At 44.4% G+C, this 12,074-nt stretch overlaps 1 protein-coding gene and 2 non-coding genes across 6 annotated transcripts; 1 reads left to right on the plus strand and 2 right to left on the minus strand.

The window, feature by feature from the left end:
• Nucleotides 1-3,514: 3,514 nt before the first annotated feature.
• LOC111752096 (U5 spliceosomal RNA) lies at nucleotides 3,515-3,629 on the minus strand. The gene has a single exon (XR_002787114.2). It is a non-coding gene; the product is annotated as a U5 spliceosomal RNA (small nuclear RNA).
• A 1,031-nt stretch (nucleotides 3,630-4,660) lies between these two features.
• LOC100658789 (armadillo-like helical domain containing protein 1) lies at nucleotides 4,661-10,174 on the plus strand. 4 transcript variants are annotated; one of them, XM_023554643.2, is made up of 5 exons: nucleotides 4,662-5,316; nucleotides 5,401-5,473; nucleotides 5,616-5,745; nucleotides 5,825-6,261; nucleotides 6,336-10,174. In XM_023554643.2, exons 1-5 carry the CDS (start codon nucleotides 5,154-5,156, stop codon nucleotides 6,394-6,396), a joined length of 864 nt encoding a protein of 287 aa, XP_023410411.1. In that variant the 5' UTR covers nucleotides 4,662-5,153; the 3' UTR covers nucleotides 6,397-10,174. The 4 variants fall into 4 exon arrangements, with proteins under 4 accessions (XP_023410410.1, XP_023410411.1, XP_023410412.1 ...); XM_023554644.2 differs by having other exon boundaries at nucleotides 4,664-5,473; nucleotides 5,825-5,902; nucleotides 6,180-6,261; XM_023554642.2 differs by having other exon boundaries at nucleotides 4,661-5,473.
• A 92-nt stretch (nucleotides 10,175-10,266) lies between these two features.
• On the minus strand, nucleotides 10,267-10,382 carry LOC111752090 (U5 spliceosomal RNA). Its single transcript, XR_002787108.2, has one exon. It is a non-coding gene; the product is annotated as a U5 spliceosomal RNA (small nuclear RNA).
• Between the last annotated feature and the right edge of the window lie 1,692 nt (nucleotides 10,383-12,074).

Consider the following 12,074-nt stretch of genomic DNA (forward strand, 5'->3'; position numbering starts at 1 on the left):
ATGACACACATCTAATCCTGAGGGGTGAGTGGGGCGGGAAGAGTAACAGCTAGGTAGAGAAACCTTCTGTTTCTGATAATGCGGGCAGAACAATTTCCACTGATCCCCTCTTACTAACTATGGAAAAATTTAGAAGGAAAAAAATTTTTCTTAAATCTTTTTAATAGCATTGGAGAGCACCACAGTGAGGAATCAGCACCCCCCCTCCAAAAAAAAACAAACCCGTTGCCATCAAGTTGATTCCAACTCACAGTGACCCAACAGAAGAGAGTAGAACTGCCCCACAGGGTTTCCAAGGAGCAGCTGGTGGATTTAAATTGCTGAACTTTTGTTTGCAGCCAAGCTCTCAACCTCTGCATCAGACCAAAATCTAGGGGATGGTGAAAGCCCAGAGAGATGAAGCCAGCACTGAAAGTTCCTTTTGCACTGAGGCCATTTGCTGATCCTAAAGAAACTTAGCATCACAGGGCAAGCAGGACAGAAGGCACATTGGGCTTGCCCTAGGTAGAAGGTCTGATACCTGCCCCCCATCCACCCAGAATAGATACACATTAAGCTGGGACATCAGAGGACAGTGCCCTCAAAGTAAAGGTGAGCCAGAAATAAGGCAACCCTCAAGTAGTCTGGCAGCATGGACCTGGGTGGTACAGGGAACTCAAGCTTTGAACGTGGGCAGAAGTGGTCCAGAATTGTTAGTGCCCCCAGGTACCTGGTAGAAACAAATGAAAAAGCTCTCTGAAGGAAGCTAATATCTTCATCCTAGCTCTCAAGTTATTCCTACAAGTAATTTTCAAATACAAGACCAACCCAAAATCAAAGACAACCACACACACAAAGAAATAACTATAAATTGGAACTAGTAGATTGGAAACTGACTCACAAAGACTTCAGCCACAGGAATTATTAGATACATACTATTAAGAAACTATGCCAACTAAATTTAAATTAAAAAAAGATAATCTTGTAAATATCTTTAGGACTCAGAAAGCTATAAAAAGTGACATAATACAACTTAAAAAACAACCAAATAGACTTTCTCAAACTGAAAAATACAATAGCTAAAAGTAAATACTCGATGGACAGGCTTAAGAGTAGAGTAGACATAAATGAAGAGAAAATTAGTAACATGGAAGAAAGGGCAAAAGAAGTTATTCAAAATTCAACACAGTCAAAATAATGAAACAGAGTAAAGAGAGTAAGAGATTGAGTGAGAAAGTCTAATATATGTTTAATCAGAGTCAAAGAGAAGACAGAGAATGGAATAGAGACTATTAAAGAGACAATGAAAAGAGAATTTTCCAGAACTGATGAAATATACAAATCCACAATAAATTCAAATTAAAATAAATCTACACATTACTCAGCTATATGCTATCTACAAGAAATTCACTTCAAATAAAATAATATAGGCAAGTTGAGAGTATAAAGATATAAAAAGATATCTTGTGAAAACATTAATCAAAAGAAAACAGGATTGGCTATATTAATAAAAAGTAGACTTCAGAGCAAAGAAAATTACCAGAGACAAAGAGGGATATCATATATCAATAAAAGTGTATAACCACCAGTGTTCATTGCAGCACTATTCACAGTAGCCATTTAGGTGGAAATAACCTAAATGTCCATCAGCTGATGAATGGATGAACAAAATGTGGTACATACATACATACAATGGAGTACTACTGAGCCAGAAAAATTAATGAAGTCCTGATACATGCTACAACATGGACGAACCTTGAAAACATTATGTTGAGTGAAATAAGTCAATCACAAAAGGACAAATATTGTAATGCATCACTTATATAAAATGACAAGAATAGGCAAATGTATAGAGACCAAAGTTTATTAGTGGTTACCAGGGGAGGTAGGGAGGGGAACAAGGGAAGCCACTGTTTAGTAAGCAATGAGTTTCTGTTTATGGTGATGAGAAATTTGGCATTGATTACAGGTAATGGTTGCAAAACCAATTAATGCAATTGATGTCACTAAGCTGTACACCTAAAAAAATCTGATTTGGCAACTGTTGTGTGCTATATATTTTTAGAACAACAACAACAAAAAGAGCAACTGCTGCTGCTGCTTAGGTACAACCAAACACCTCATGGGATTTGTTTTCTTGGTTTGGAGGTTTAGGGTCATGGTTTCATGGGACATCCCAGTTAATTGGCCTAGTATCATTTTTAGTGCCTGCATTATACCTCCTAGTTTGTTGCATAGTGCCTAAGGTCTTAAAAGCTTGCAAGTGGCCATCCAAGGTACAACAATTGGTCTCTGTTCACCTGGAGCAGCAAAGGAAGAAGGAGAGTCAGGAATAGGAGGAGAAAATGGAACGCACTATCTGATTGCCTCCATGAACAACTACCTCCTTTGCCATGAGACCAGAAGAACTAGATGTGCCTAGCTACCATTACTGAACTTTTTTTCCTAATAATTTATTTTATTTTTGTTGTTGTTGGGAATACACACAGCAGGACATACACCAATTCAGTAATTTCTACATGTACAATTCAGTGACATTAATTAGATTTTTCTATGTGTGCAGCCATTCTCACCCTCCTTTTCTAAGTTCTTCCTCCCCCATTAATGTAAACTCATTGCCCTTTAAGTTTTCTATCTAGTCTTTCTAGTTGCTGTTGTCAATTTGATCTCATATAGATAGATCTTAAAAGAGCTGTAAAAAAGGCACGAGGAGGTGTCTGGCCTCCTCTAACTTTACAAGGGGGAAGGAGGATCAAGATCTACAGCCAAAGGCTGATTCCTATGAGGGGGAGGTCCTACATGCCTTCTCTCTCTGCCATCTTTACCAATTCTGACACCAACTATCCCTCCCATGGCACTCTCTACTTCTGTGCTGGGTTTGATAATTCATTGCAATGGTCACACACAACTCAGACAATACTCACGATTATGGGGTTTACTAGGGAAGTAACAGGTTACAATTCAGGTTCTGGAACACTCAGGATACAATTCTTTCATCAGGACAGCCTCTTCCCAGCCATGGGCATGCCTCTCTGGTCCCTCAGCCTCTGCCCTGCTCAGACAAGTGTTACAAAGCCTTTTCAGCTCCATCGATAAGTACCCCAAGGTACCCTACTCCACCAGTAAGCCTGAATTGGGGCAGGACCCACATCAACATTTATTAAGGCCCAGAAGGGTGGACCTGAGTGCCTCAGGGCTTTGGGTCAAGGGCAAGGAGCAAACGGTGCTAAAAAAGCTCGACACATTTATGGTCCTACTAGTAGCTGGTGGCAGGAAATAAGGGAACCCAGTTCTAAACCATTGTTAAAATAAGCTACTGCGTGTCCTGGTTTGCTGACCCTGCCCCAGCTGATCCTCCTCGTCTTGGGGGGGGTGGGGGGAAATGAGAAGCACATTGAATTTTGGTCCTACTTTGGGCTTGAACTGCTGACCTTCCAGTTAGCAGCGGAACGCTTTAACCACTGTGCAACCAGGGCTCCTCTGGTCCTACTTATACCTTCATAAGCTAAATATATACCTTTGACAGACAAGTATTTAGCCTTACTTAAGACCTGAAAAAAATTTGATAACCAACTCATAAAGATTTCTCTCCATGAAAATCTTTAGTAAAAGGCAAAAGATTTACTCAATCTGAAGAAAAACCAGAGTGTATTTGTCACTGTCGTGCCCATCTTCCCAGGTATTGTCTAGTCCCCCATCAATTGGGTGCCTTTGCAGGTACCAACAAGAGCTTGTCTTTCATTGTAGAGAATTATCCCAGACATGTTCTCACTGGGTAAAATCTCCTGACAAGGAAGTAAAGAGATAATTATGATTATTCAAACAGATAATACTGGTAATAGTGCTCATGTGTCTACATTGCATTCTGGTATGCAAATGAGCTAGTCAGGCGAGCCAGATTTTCCCCTAGAAGTAAATGGAGATAGAGAAATACCACATTTATTCCTGGGGGTAGACAGCATGGCTCTAAGTCTTATCTTCCATGTAGCAACCACATATGTTCAGAGTATTTACCCCATTGGGCAATGTCATCATTACCAATCTGGTCCCTTCTAGTTCTGCTTCTCTATGGCTCCTTTTTCCTCTTTACATAAATAATCGGACCCCCCTCCCATCTTCCCAGGCACTGCCACAGCCCCTCTACTGCTCTTATAGCACTTGTCGCCATATTGTCACTGCCTGTTTGTACATGCCCAAGGAAAGTTGGTTGAATGAATGAATTTATCCTTGTATTCCCAACACCCAGTGCAGTGCCTGGCACAACAGACATTCAATGCAGGTTTGCTGAAAGGCTGAGTGAAAGCCAGAATGAATGAATGATTGTAAAGTAGCCACAGAAAAGCCCTGCAAGAAATGCCTCTCAATAAATTATAGTTCCTTCCTGGTTCCTAACCAAACCTTTCCCTCCTTTCACTTCTACCACTTCCTAGCTGTGAGACCTTAGGCAAAGTGCTTAATTTCTCTGTGCCTCAGTTCCTCAAATGTAACATGGGATAACAGTCATGGGATTACTGCAAAGCTAACCTCATTTGGTTATGGTGAGGCTTCAATAGGATACTGCCTGGAAAGCCCTCCTCAGCGTGGTGCTTAGGCAAAGAGGGGCCCAGTAACTGTTACAAAGAAAAGTTTCTCAACTGCTGCGTGCCTTACTTCCTCCCCTTTCTCATTTCCTGCCATGCACCCCTACTTCCTCCCCTTTCTCATTTCCTGCCATGCACCCCTACGCACTTGCTCTTACTCTTTGTCTTCCCTCATCCTTGTCTCCCTTTGAAGACTCAGCCCCTCCCTCCCTCCAAGAAACCTTCTGAACTCTTTCAAGGGGAAAGTGGCACCACGCCCCCCCCCGCCCCCCGTGGGGCCTTTCAGCCTCCAGGCCTCCTGGACCACTGGGCTCACAGGTCCAACCCCCCCTACTTCCCTTTGGCTTTTTCTGTGAGCCCTGGAGCCTAGGCCTCCTCCTTTTCGTCTTTAACCGTAAGCTCCATTGAGGGCATTGCTTCCCGACTCTCCCAACACCTTGCCCAGCACTGGCGAATAACAGGTGCTAGGAAAGGTGGATGAAGAGGCTGGGCTTAAAGGGAAGCCACTTGGTTTAAGGGCTCTTTGCTTCCTAGGTGGGGAGGGCAAGGGGGAGCCTGTGTGTGGGCGGGGAGTTCTGTTTGGGCCTCTGCTGGATGGGCCTCGTGGGTTCTCCAACACTTCATCCTTCCCTAGCCATCGAGCTCATCAAGGACCTGGTCAACTATGACGTGCGCAAGACTCTGCTCCAGGGCCTTGTGGCGCTGCTGATACCGTCCGTCAAGGAGACCTCCAAACTGCAGCCCAAGATCCTCAACGGTAGGGGAAGCGAGGGGGCGGCTGGGCATCAGGGCTTCCGGGAGAGTGGAGGTTCTTCCTGCTTCACGGCCGCTCCCTCCCCAGACTCCACGGTGCTCCAGCTCACCGCCCACCTGCCGGTGTTTTTGCAGCAGGCCGCGGCCGCCAAGGCCATCGGGTAAGCGGACAGGCAATAGTGGGTGGATGCAGCAAGCCGGCCTCAGCGCTGCCTGCGGAGCCCGGGAGAGCTCCGGGCGCAGTGCGCAGGGCAGGCGCGGGAGAGTCCCAAGGCGCTGCCGCAACCCGAGTCCTTGGCCCAGGGTCCTGGCACGCAGCAACCTAAGCATCGCCGAAGAGCTGCTGCATTTGCGCGTGGTGCACAGTCTGATGGCCGCTATGGGCAACACCGACCACAGCAACAGCCAGCGGCTGGCTAGTCTCACCCTGGAGGTGAGCGGGCGGCGGTGGGTGCTTGGGGCGGGTGCCGGGCGCTGGGACTGGCAGTCATGCCCCCTCCCGCCGGCCGCAGTACTTCGTGCAGATGTTTCCAGTGGTGGAGACGCACGTACGCAGGAGCATGGGGGAGGAGCTTTACAATCTCTTCATCGTAAGTGCCTCCTCCCCTCCGCTGCCACAAAGCAGCAGTTACCTCAGACAGAATGGCGCCCCCACTATACCGCCCCTACCCCAGTATACACCCACACACGGAATGGGCCTGGTTACCGGCTGCTGGAGGGCCTGTCTTGGCTTGGGCCCCTCTTCTCGGCCTCTTTCTGTTCATTTTCCTGCCCTTATGTCAGTTGGGCGCCTGCAGCATCCTTCTGCCCAAGCCCAGCTCCAAGTCCAGACTGTTCTGGCATCCCAGCTCTTGCTCCTGTCTTCAGAGCAATGCCGGGGACTTGTACACGAAAATGGACAGCATTCAGGCGGACATCTTGGCAGCCAACAAAGTCAATGTTACCAAAGGTGAGTAGGAGCAAGGGGGCCTGGAGTGGAGGTGCAGGTAGCACCCAGACTCACGCTCTCCTTGTCGCCTCCAGCCTTACACGACTCTGGCATCTCCAGCAACATGAGCTTTTACTTTGGCCCTTCTGCAAATGAGAATCATCTGGCCTACATCACACATTTCCAGAAAAGGAATATGGAAGCAAAGGGGGAACAGAGCCCATGAGGCAACCGGAGAAAACCAAGGCAGGGAAGCCAGGCAGTAGGAAGGCGCCTGCGCCAAGCTCAAGGTGCTCCACTTGGCCCTAGCTGGGAGGCTGGGGGTTAGGCACCACAGTTGGGGAGAGGGAGAGCTGGCTGGGAAGGGTTCAATAAACAGTCTTGTTATCTGTCTAGTTCTCTGTGTGTGGAGGGAGATGGGAGATCAAATGAGAACTAGGGGTACCTCTGCTCACCAAGGAAAAAAGCAGGTCAGGAGGGAAGGGTCACCAACATCCTGGAAGGTTCCAGGGCATAGCCTGAGGAGAGGGCCTCACCTGAGCTCCCTGCTGGTCCCAGAAGAAAGTCTAAGACACCACACATGCCTGTTTTTGTTTTTGTTTTTTTCCCTACCTCTCTGGTTGCTTCCTCTCATTCTCTTTTGCCAATTCCATCTCAACCCAGCCTCCTTCAAGTTGGATTTCTGCAAGATTCTGACCTCGAGCCTCCTGTCCTTGAGCCTTTTACACCTTGATGACCTCATCTAGTCTCAGAGCTTCAAATACAATGTATATGCTGTCTCCCACATTTCTGTTTCCTGCTTAACATTCCTGCCTCATGTGTCCATATCTGACCTCCTGATCCAGTGCACCCACAACCTCCCCTGTCTGAACTGATGGCAACTGTCCTTCCTGTCAGAATAAAATAGTGCAGATCTCCTTGATGTCTCTAATGCTCACATCCTTTCCATTGGCTCTACCTTCCACATACATCCAGAATCCAACCATTATTTCACGACATTCATTGCTGATAGGCACCATTGTCTCTGTGTTTTCCACCCCCATTCTCTTTTCAATTCAGCAACCAGAGAGGTCCTTTTAAACTTTAGGTAATATCCCTCTGCTAAAACCCTGCAGTGGCTCTCCATTTCACTGAGGGTAAAAGCTAAAGTCCTTACTATTGTCCTCCAAGGCCTTAGGTGAGCTGGTCTCCCAGGACCTCTGAGCTCATCTCCTACTTCTTTCCCTCTCCTTCACCCTGCTCCAGCCACACTGGCCTCTGGGGCTGTTTCTTGAAGTAGACAAACAAGCTCTTGCCTCAGGTTCACTCTGCCTAGAGCTCTCACCCCAGATATCTATCTGCATAGCTAACACCTTCACCTCCCTTTAACTCTCCACACACAAGTCACCTCAATGAAATGAAAAAACCAAACCCATTGCTGTTGAGTTGACTCTGACTCCTGGCGATCCCCATGTCACAGAGTAGAACTGATCTCCACAGGATTTTCTTGGCTATGCTCTTTACAGAAGCAGATCACCAGGCCTTTCTTCCATGGCACCTCTGGATGAGTTTGAATCCGCAGCCCTTTGGTTAGCAGCCAATCACAAACCATTTGCACCACTCAGGAACCTCCTTCACAATGAAGGTTGCTCATTTTTAAAATAGCAACCCATCCTGCCACTCCCTGTACCCCGAATCTCTCTCGCTTTGCTCAGTTTTTTCCATAGCATTTACTACCTTATTTATTATGTTTATTTATTGTCTGTTTCTCCACCTGAATGTAAGCTCCACTGTTGTTAGGTGCCCTCAAGTCAGTTTTGACTCATATCAGTGCCACGTGACAGAATAGAACTGCCCCATAAGGTTTTCTAGGCTGTTATCTTTACTGGAGCAAATTGCTGGGTCTTTTTCCCCGAAGAACTGCTGGGTGGGTTCAAACCGCCAACCTTTTGGTTGGTAACCAAGTGCTTAACTGTTGCGCCACTAGGGCTCCTTAAAGTTCCACTAGAGCAAGGATATTTGTTTTGTTACTGATGTACCCTAAACACTTAGAACAGTGGCATGCATGCATGAATGAATGAATGAGTTTATCTGAGGGAATTGTCCCCTCCACCTCAAAGGAAATGTCAGATGTCAGTAGTGTTCCACAAGCTGCCACGAGGGGGCGTCACCAGATCTGCTGCTGGTCTAAAGCAACTGGTCTTTACCAAACTGAGATTTTAAGCCTCAGCCTTCCTCTGTTTGGGCCTGGGGAAAAAAGAAAAGTTAACAAAATATAATTATATTTTTCATAAAGTTAAATGGATTTCATATTTTAAAGAAGCGTCTTTTAGTTTGAGATCAGTCATTGTTGCTTTTTCAGTCCTGAAATGTCCTTTCTTTTGTATAATGGTGGTAAAAAATGGGCAATACACTAGGACTTTTTTTCAATTTTTGAATTTTGATTAGTTGGAAAATCCAAAAACTTGGGAACCACTGGTCTAAGATGATCATAGTTTCGTAAAAACAATGGAAACTTTTGCAATGAAATCTTAAGTAGAATACAAATATCTAAAACAGATATACATGGAATTTATTAATATATATTTTTCCCCAACTTTTTATTTTAAAAAGTTCAAAGATGTAGAAAAGTTGAAAGAATGATACAGTGAATTTCTATTTATCTGTATACCCTTTGACACATTTGCTTTAATCTCTGTGTGTGTGTTTGTTGAGCTATTTGAACGTTTCAGATACTGTGACATTTCACTGATAAATACTTCACATTACTTTTGACAATGGAAGCAAGAGGTTAGAATGACTTGAGAAGGGACAATGACTTGAGAGGTTAGAATGACTTGAGAAGCAAGAGGTTAGAATGACTTGAGATGTGACAATGGAAGCAAGAGGTTAGAATGACTTGAGAAGGGACCACAAGCCAAGGAATGTAGGCTGCTTCTGAAAGCTGAAAAAGGCAAGGAAGTGGATCCTCCCCTAAAGCCTCTAGAAGGAATGCAGTCCTCCTGACACCCTAATTTTAGACCTCTGACCTCCAGAACTGTAAAAATAAATGTGTTGTTTTAAGACACTAAATTTGTGTAATTTGTTACAGTAGCAACAAGAAAACACATTAATTCAATAATATCTAAAATAGAGTACATGTTCACATTTCCCTAATCATCCCAAAAACATACTTTCTGCGTTTTTTTTTTGTTTCTTTTTTCTAAATTTAAAATGCATCTAAGGTTTGTGTGTATTGCACTTGGTTGTGGTTTAGTATACGTTTATTTTTAAGGTTCAAATTTATAACAATTACTTGTCTTGATCCACACAAAAATTTGAAATCGCAGATACACCGGGCATTTGCAGTCTTTATGTAATCAGCCCAGAACTTACTATTTTACTTTGGTTAAATAGAGAAAATAGGTAAAACTTGTACCTTGCCTTGCTATCTCAGGATACTCCATCAACCTATGTCTTCCAGTGATTTTAACAAGTTCTGGAACTAAGTAGGAAACCCTGGTGGTGTAGTGGTTAAGTGTTACAGTTGCTAACCAAAAGATCGCCAGTTCGAATCCACCAGGTGCTCTTTGGAAAGTCTATGGGGCAGTTCTCTGTCTTACAGGGTTGCTATGAATCAGAATGGACTCCGCAGCAATGGGTTTCTTTTTTTGGCACTAATTCTGTCATGCTTTTGTAAAGGTAGCTTACCGTAGGTAACAGGTTAGAAAATTCATTCCATCTTGAGTTTTAGCAAACGTGTTACTCCCACTATCAAAGGTCTTTCTCAAATTCTGTTTTGAACTACCGACCTACTACTAAAACTTACCTCATGAAGAAGTAAATATACTAAAACCAGTTACAGTGCACTGGTTATGGTTAGTATAGCGCAAAAAATCACATAACTGAAAATACACAAAACTAAAAAAAGCCAACTTCCCAAAGTAAAAACCACAAACATACAAAAAAAAAAAAAGCTTAAGCTTTAAGAGAAAAAGAGTTAACAAATCTACTACCCCAAGTGACAAACAACACAAGAACTGTAGCTTATTTTTGAACACATCATAAAGCCTTGCAAAGGCAAGGCATCAAAAAATTGGTTATCGACTCAGAGTTGTTCCTCTCCACGGAAATCTTTAGTAAAAGGCGAAAGATTTATACGATCTGAAGAGAAACCAGAGCATACCAGACATTGGGAGCACACAGTGCCCGAGTAACTGTAACTCCTAGAACAGCAATGGTAACAACATACTCAAAACAGTTTGTGACTTCTGCCTTTATCTCAGACAACTCTGTAAGAGCAGTTTCATTTCGGGTAGAAAAAAAGGCCGAAGTAAAAAGGAGACACAAGTAATTTTAAAGTTGGAAATTGTTCTGTGTGCAATGTATTGTGGGTATGCAAATGAGTCACTGAGTCACTACCCTGCGGCCTCCGGAAATACCTCAAATAGTTCACTAGTTTTCATGCTAGGTCTGGGGCTACCACCAGGGGGCAGAGCGGAGGCTAGACTTAACAGGGATAATGGATTTGCTGGATCCAACCAGGAAAAGTCTGTTTTGTAATTGGTGCTTCAAGTAAAATTTTCGTTTGAATTAAAAATAATAATAATAATACAAAATAATTATCTTCATTTGTTCATTTAACAAAAATGTATCTAACCCTGTGACCCTGTGTCAAAGCTTGTGCTGCACCCTAGGAGACAGGTATGTGTGATGAGCACTGATAGCAATGTTTGCTGACACATGGGCCAAGTATTAAAGGATCCATAGAACTCAGTGGGAACGTTGAACTTAGGATGGTGAGGGCATTCTAGTCAGAGAGGCGCCATAGCAGTGTGAGCCGGAGTGGAGAGAGGGCAAGTGGCTAAAAGGCGGCAGGGACTAAATCTTGATGTGACTTCAGTGCTTAGTTAAGAGCTTGGACTTACCTTGAGGGCATGGGGATAAGCCAGAATAATATGATCAGATTAGTGTTTCAAAGCAGCATCAATGTCCCCTTGTTTGTTGTTAGCTGCCATCAAGTAGGCCCCAGACTCATAGTGACCATGCACAACAGAACAAAACACTGCCTGGTCCTGTGCTATTCCCATGATCAGCTGCAGATAGGACCATTGTGATCCGTAGGGTTTTCATTGGCTGATTTTTGGAAGTAGATCACCAGGCCTTTCTTCCTAGTCTGCCTTAGTCCTGGAAGCTACGCTGAAACCTGGTCAGTACCATAGCAACACGCAAGCCTCCAGTGAAAAACAGGTAGTGGCTGTACATGGGGTACACTTGCCGGAAATTGAATCCGGGTCTTCTGCATGGAGGGAGAGGATTCTACCACTGAACCACTAATACCCTCATTGCCTGCGTACTTGTTAGAAATGAGAATTCTTGGGCCCTGCTCCAGGGTCTACTGAATGAGTGGTGGGATCCAGCAGTCTGAGTTTTAGCAAGTCCTCCAAGTGACTCTGATGCAGGCTATGTTGAGAACCACTGTTGGACTACCACTCTGGCTAAAGTATAGAAATTGTGGAGAGAGAGATGATTGGGAGATAACTTAGGAAAAAAAAAAAACTTAGGAAGGGGAGCAGTAAAGCCAGATGGAAATAAATGTTGGCCTGGACGAGAGGATGGCCTGGGTTGCACAGGGAAAGCCTGTAAAGTGAGAGAGAAAAAAGTCTAGGATAGGTCCCTAGTTTATAAACGAGGGGAGCAGGATAGCATGTGAAGAAAGTTAGGAAGGAGATGCCAGGGACGCAGGATGAAAGCCAGACAGCACAGAAGCCAAGGACAGAAGTTTCAAGAAGCGAGTGTTCAGTTGTGTCACGTATCAATGAAAGGTCAAGTAAATTGGGTACTGCAAAGTCCACTGGATTTAACAGGGAAGTCAC

This window comes from Loxodonta africana, chromosome 3, assembly GCF_030014295.1.
Source record: "Loxodonta africana isolate mLoxAfr1 chromosome 3, mLoxAfr1.hap2, whole genome shotgun sequence".
In the NCBI taxonomy this organism is placed as follows: Eukaryota; Metazoa; Chordata; class Mammalia; order Proboscidea; family Elephantidae; genus Loxodonta; species Loxodonta africana.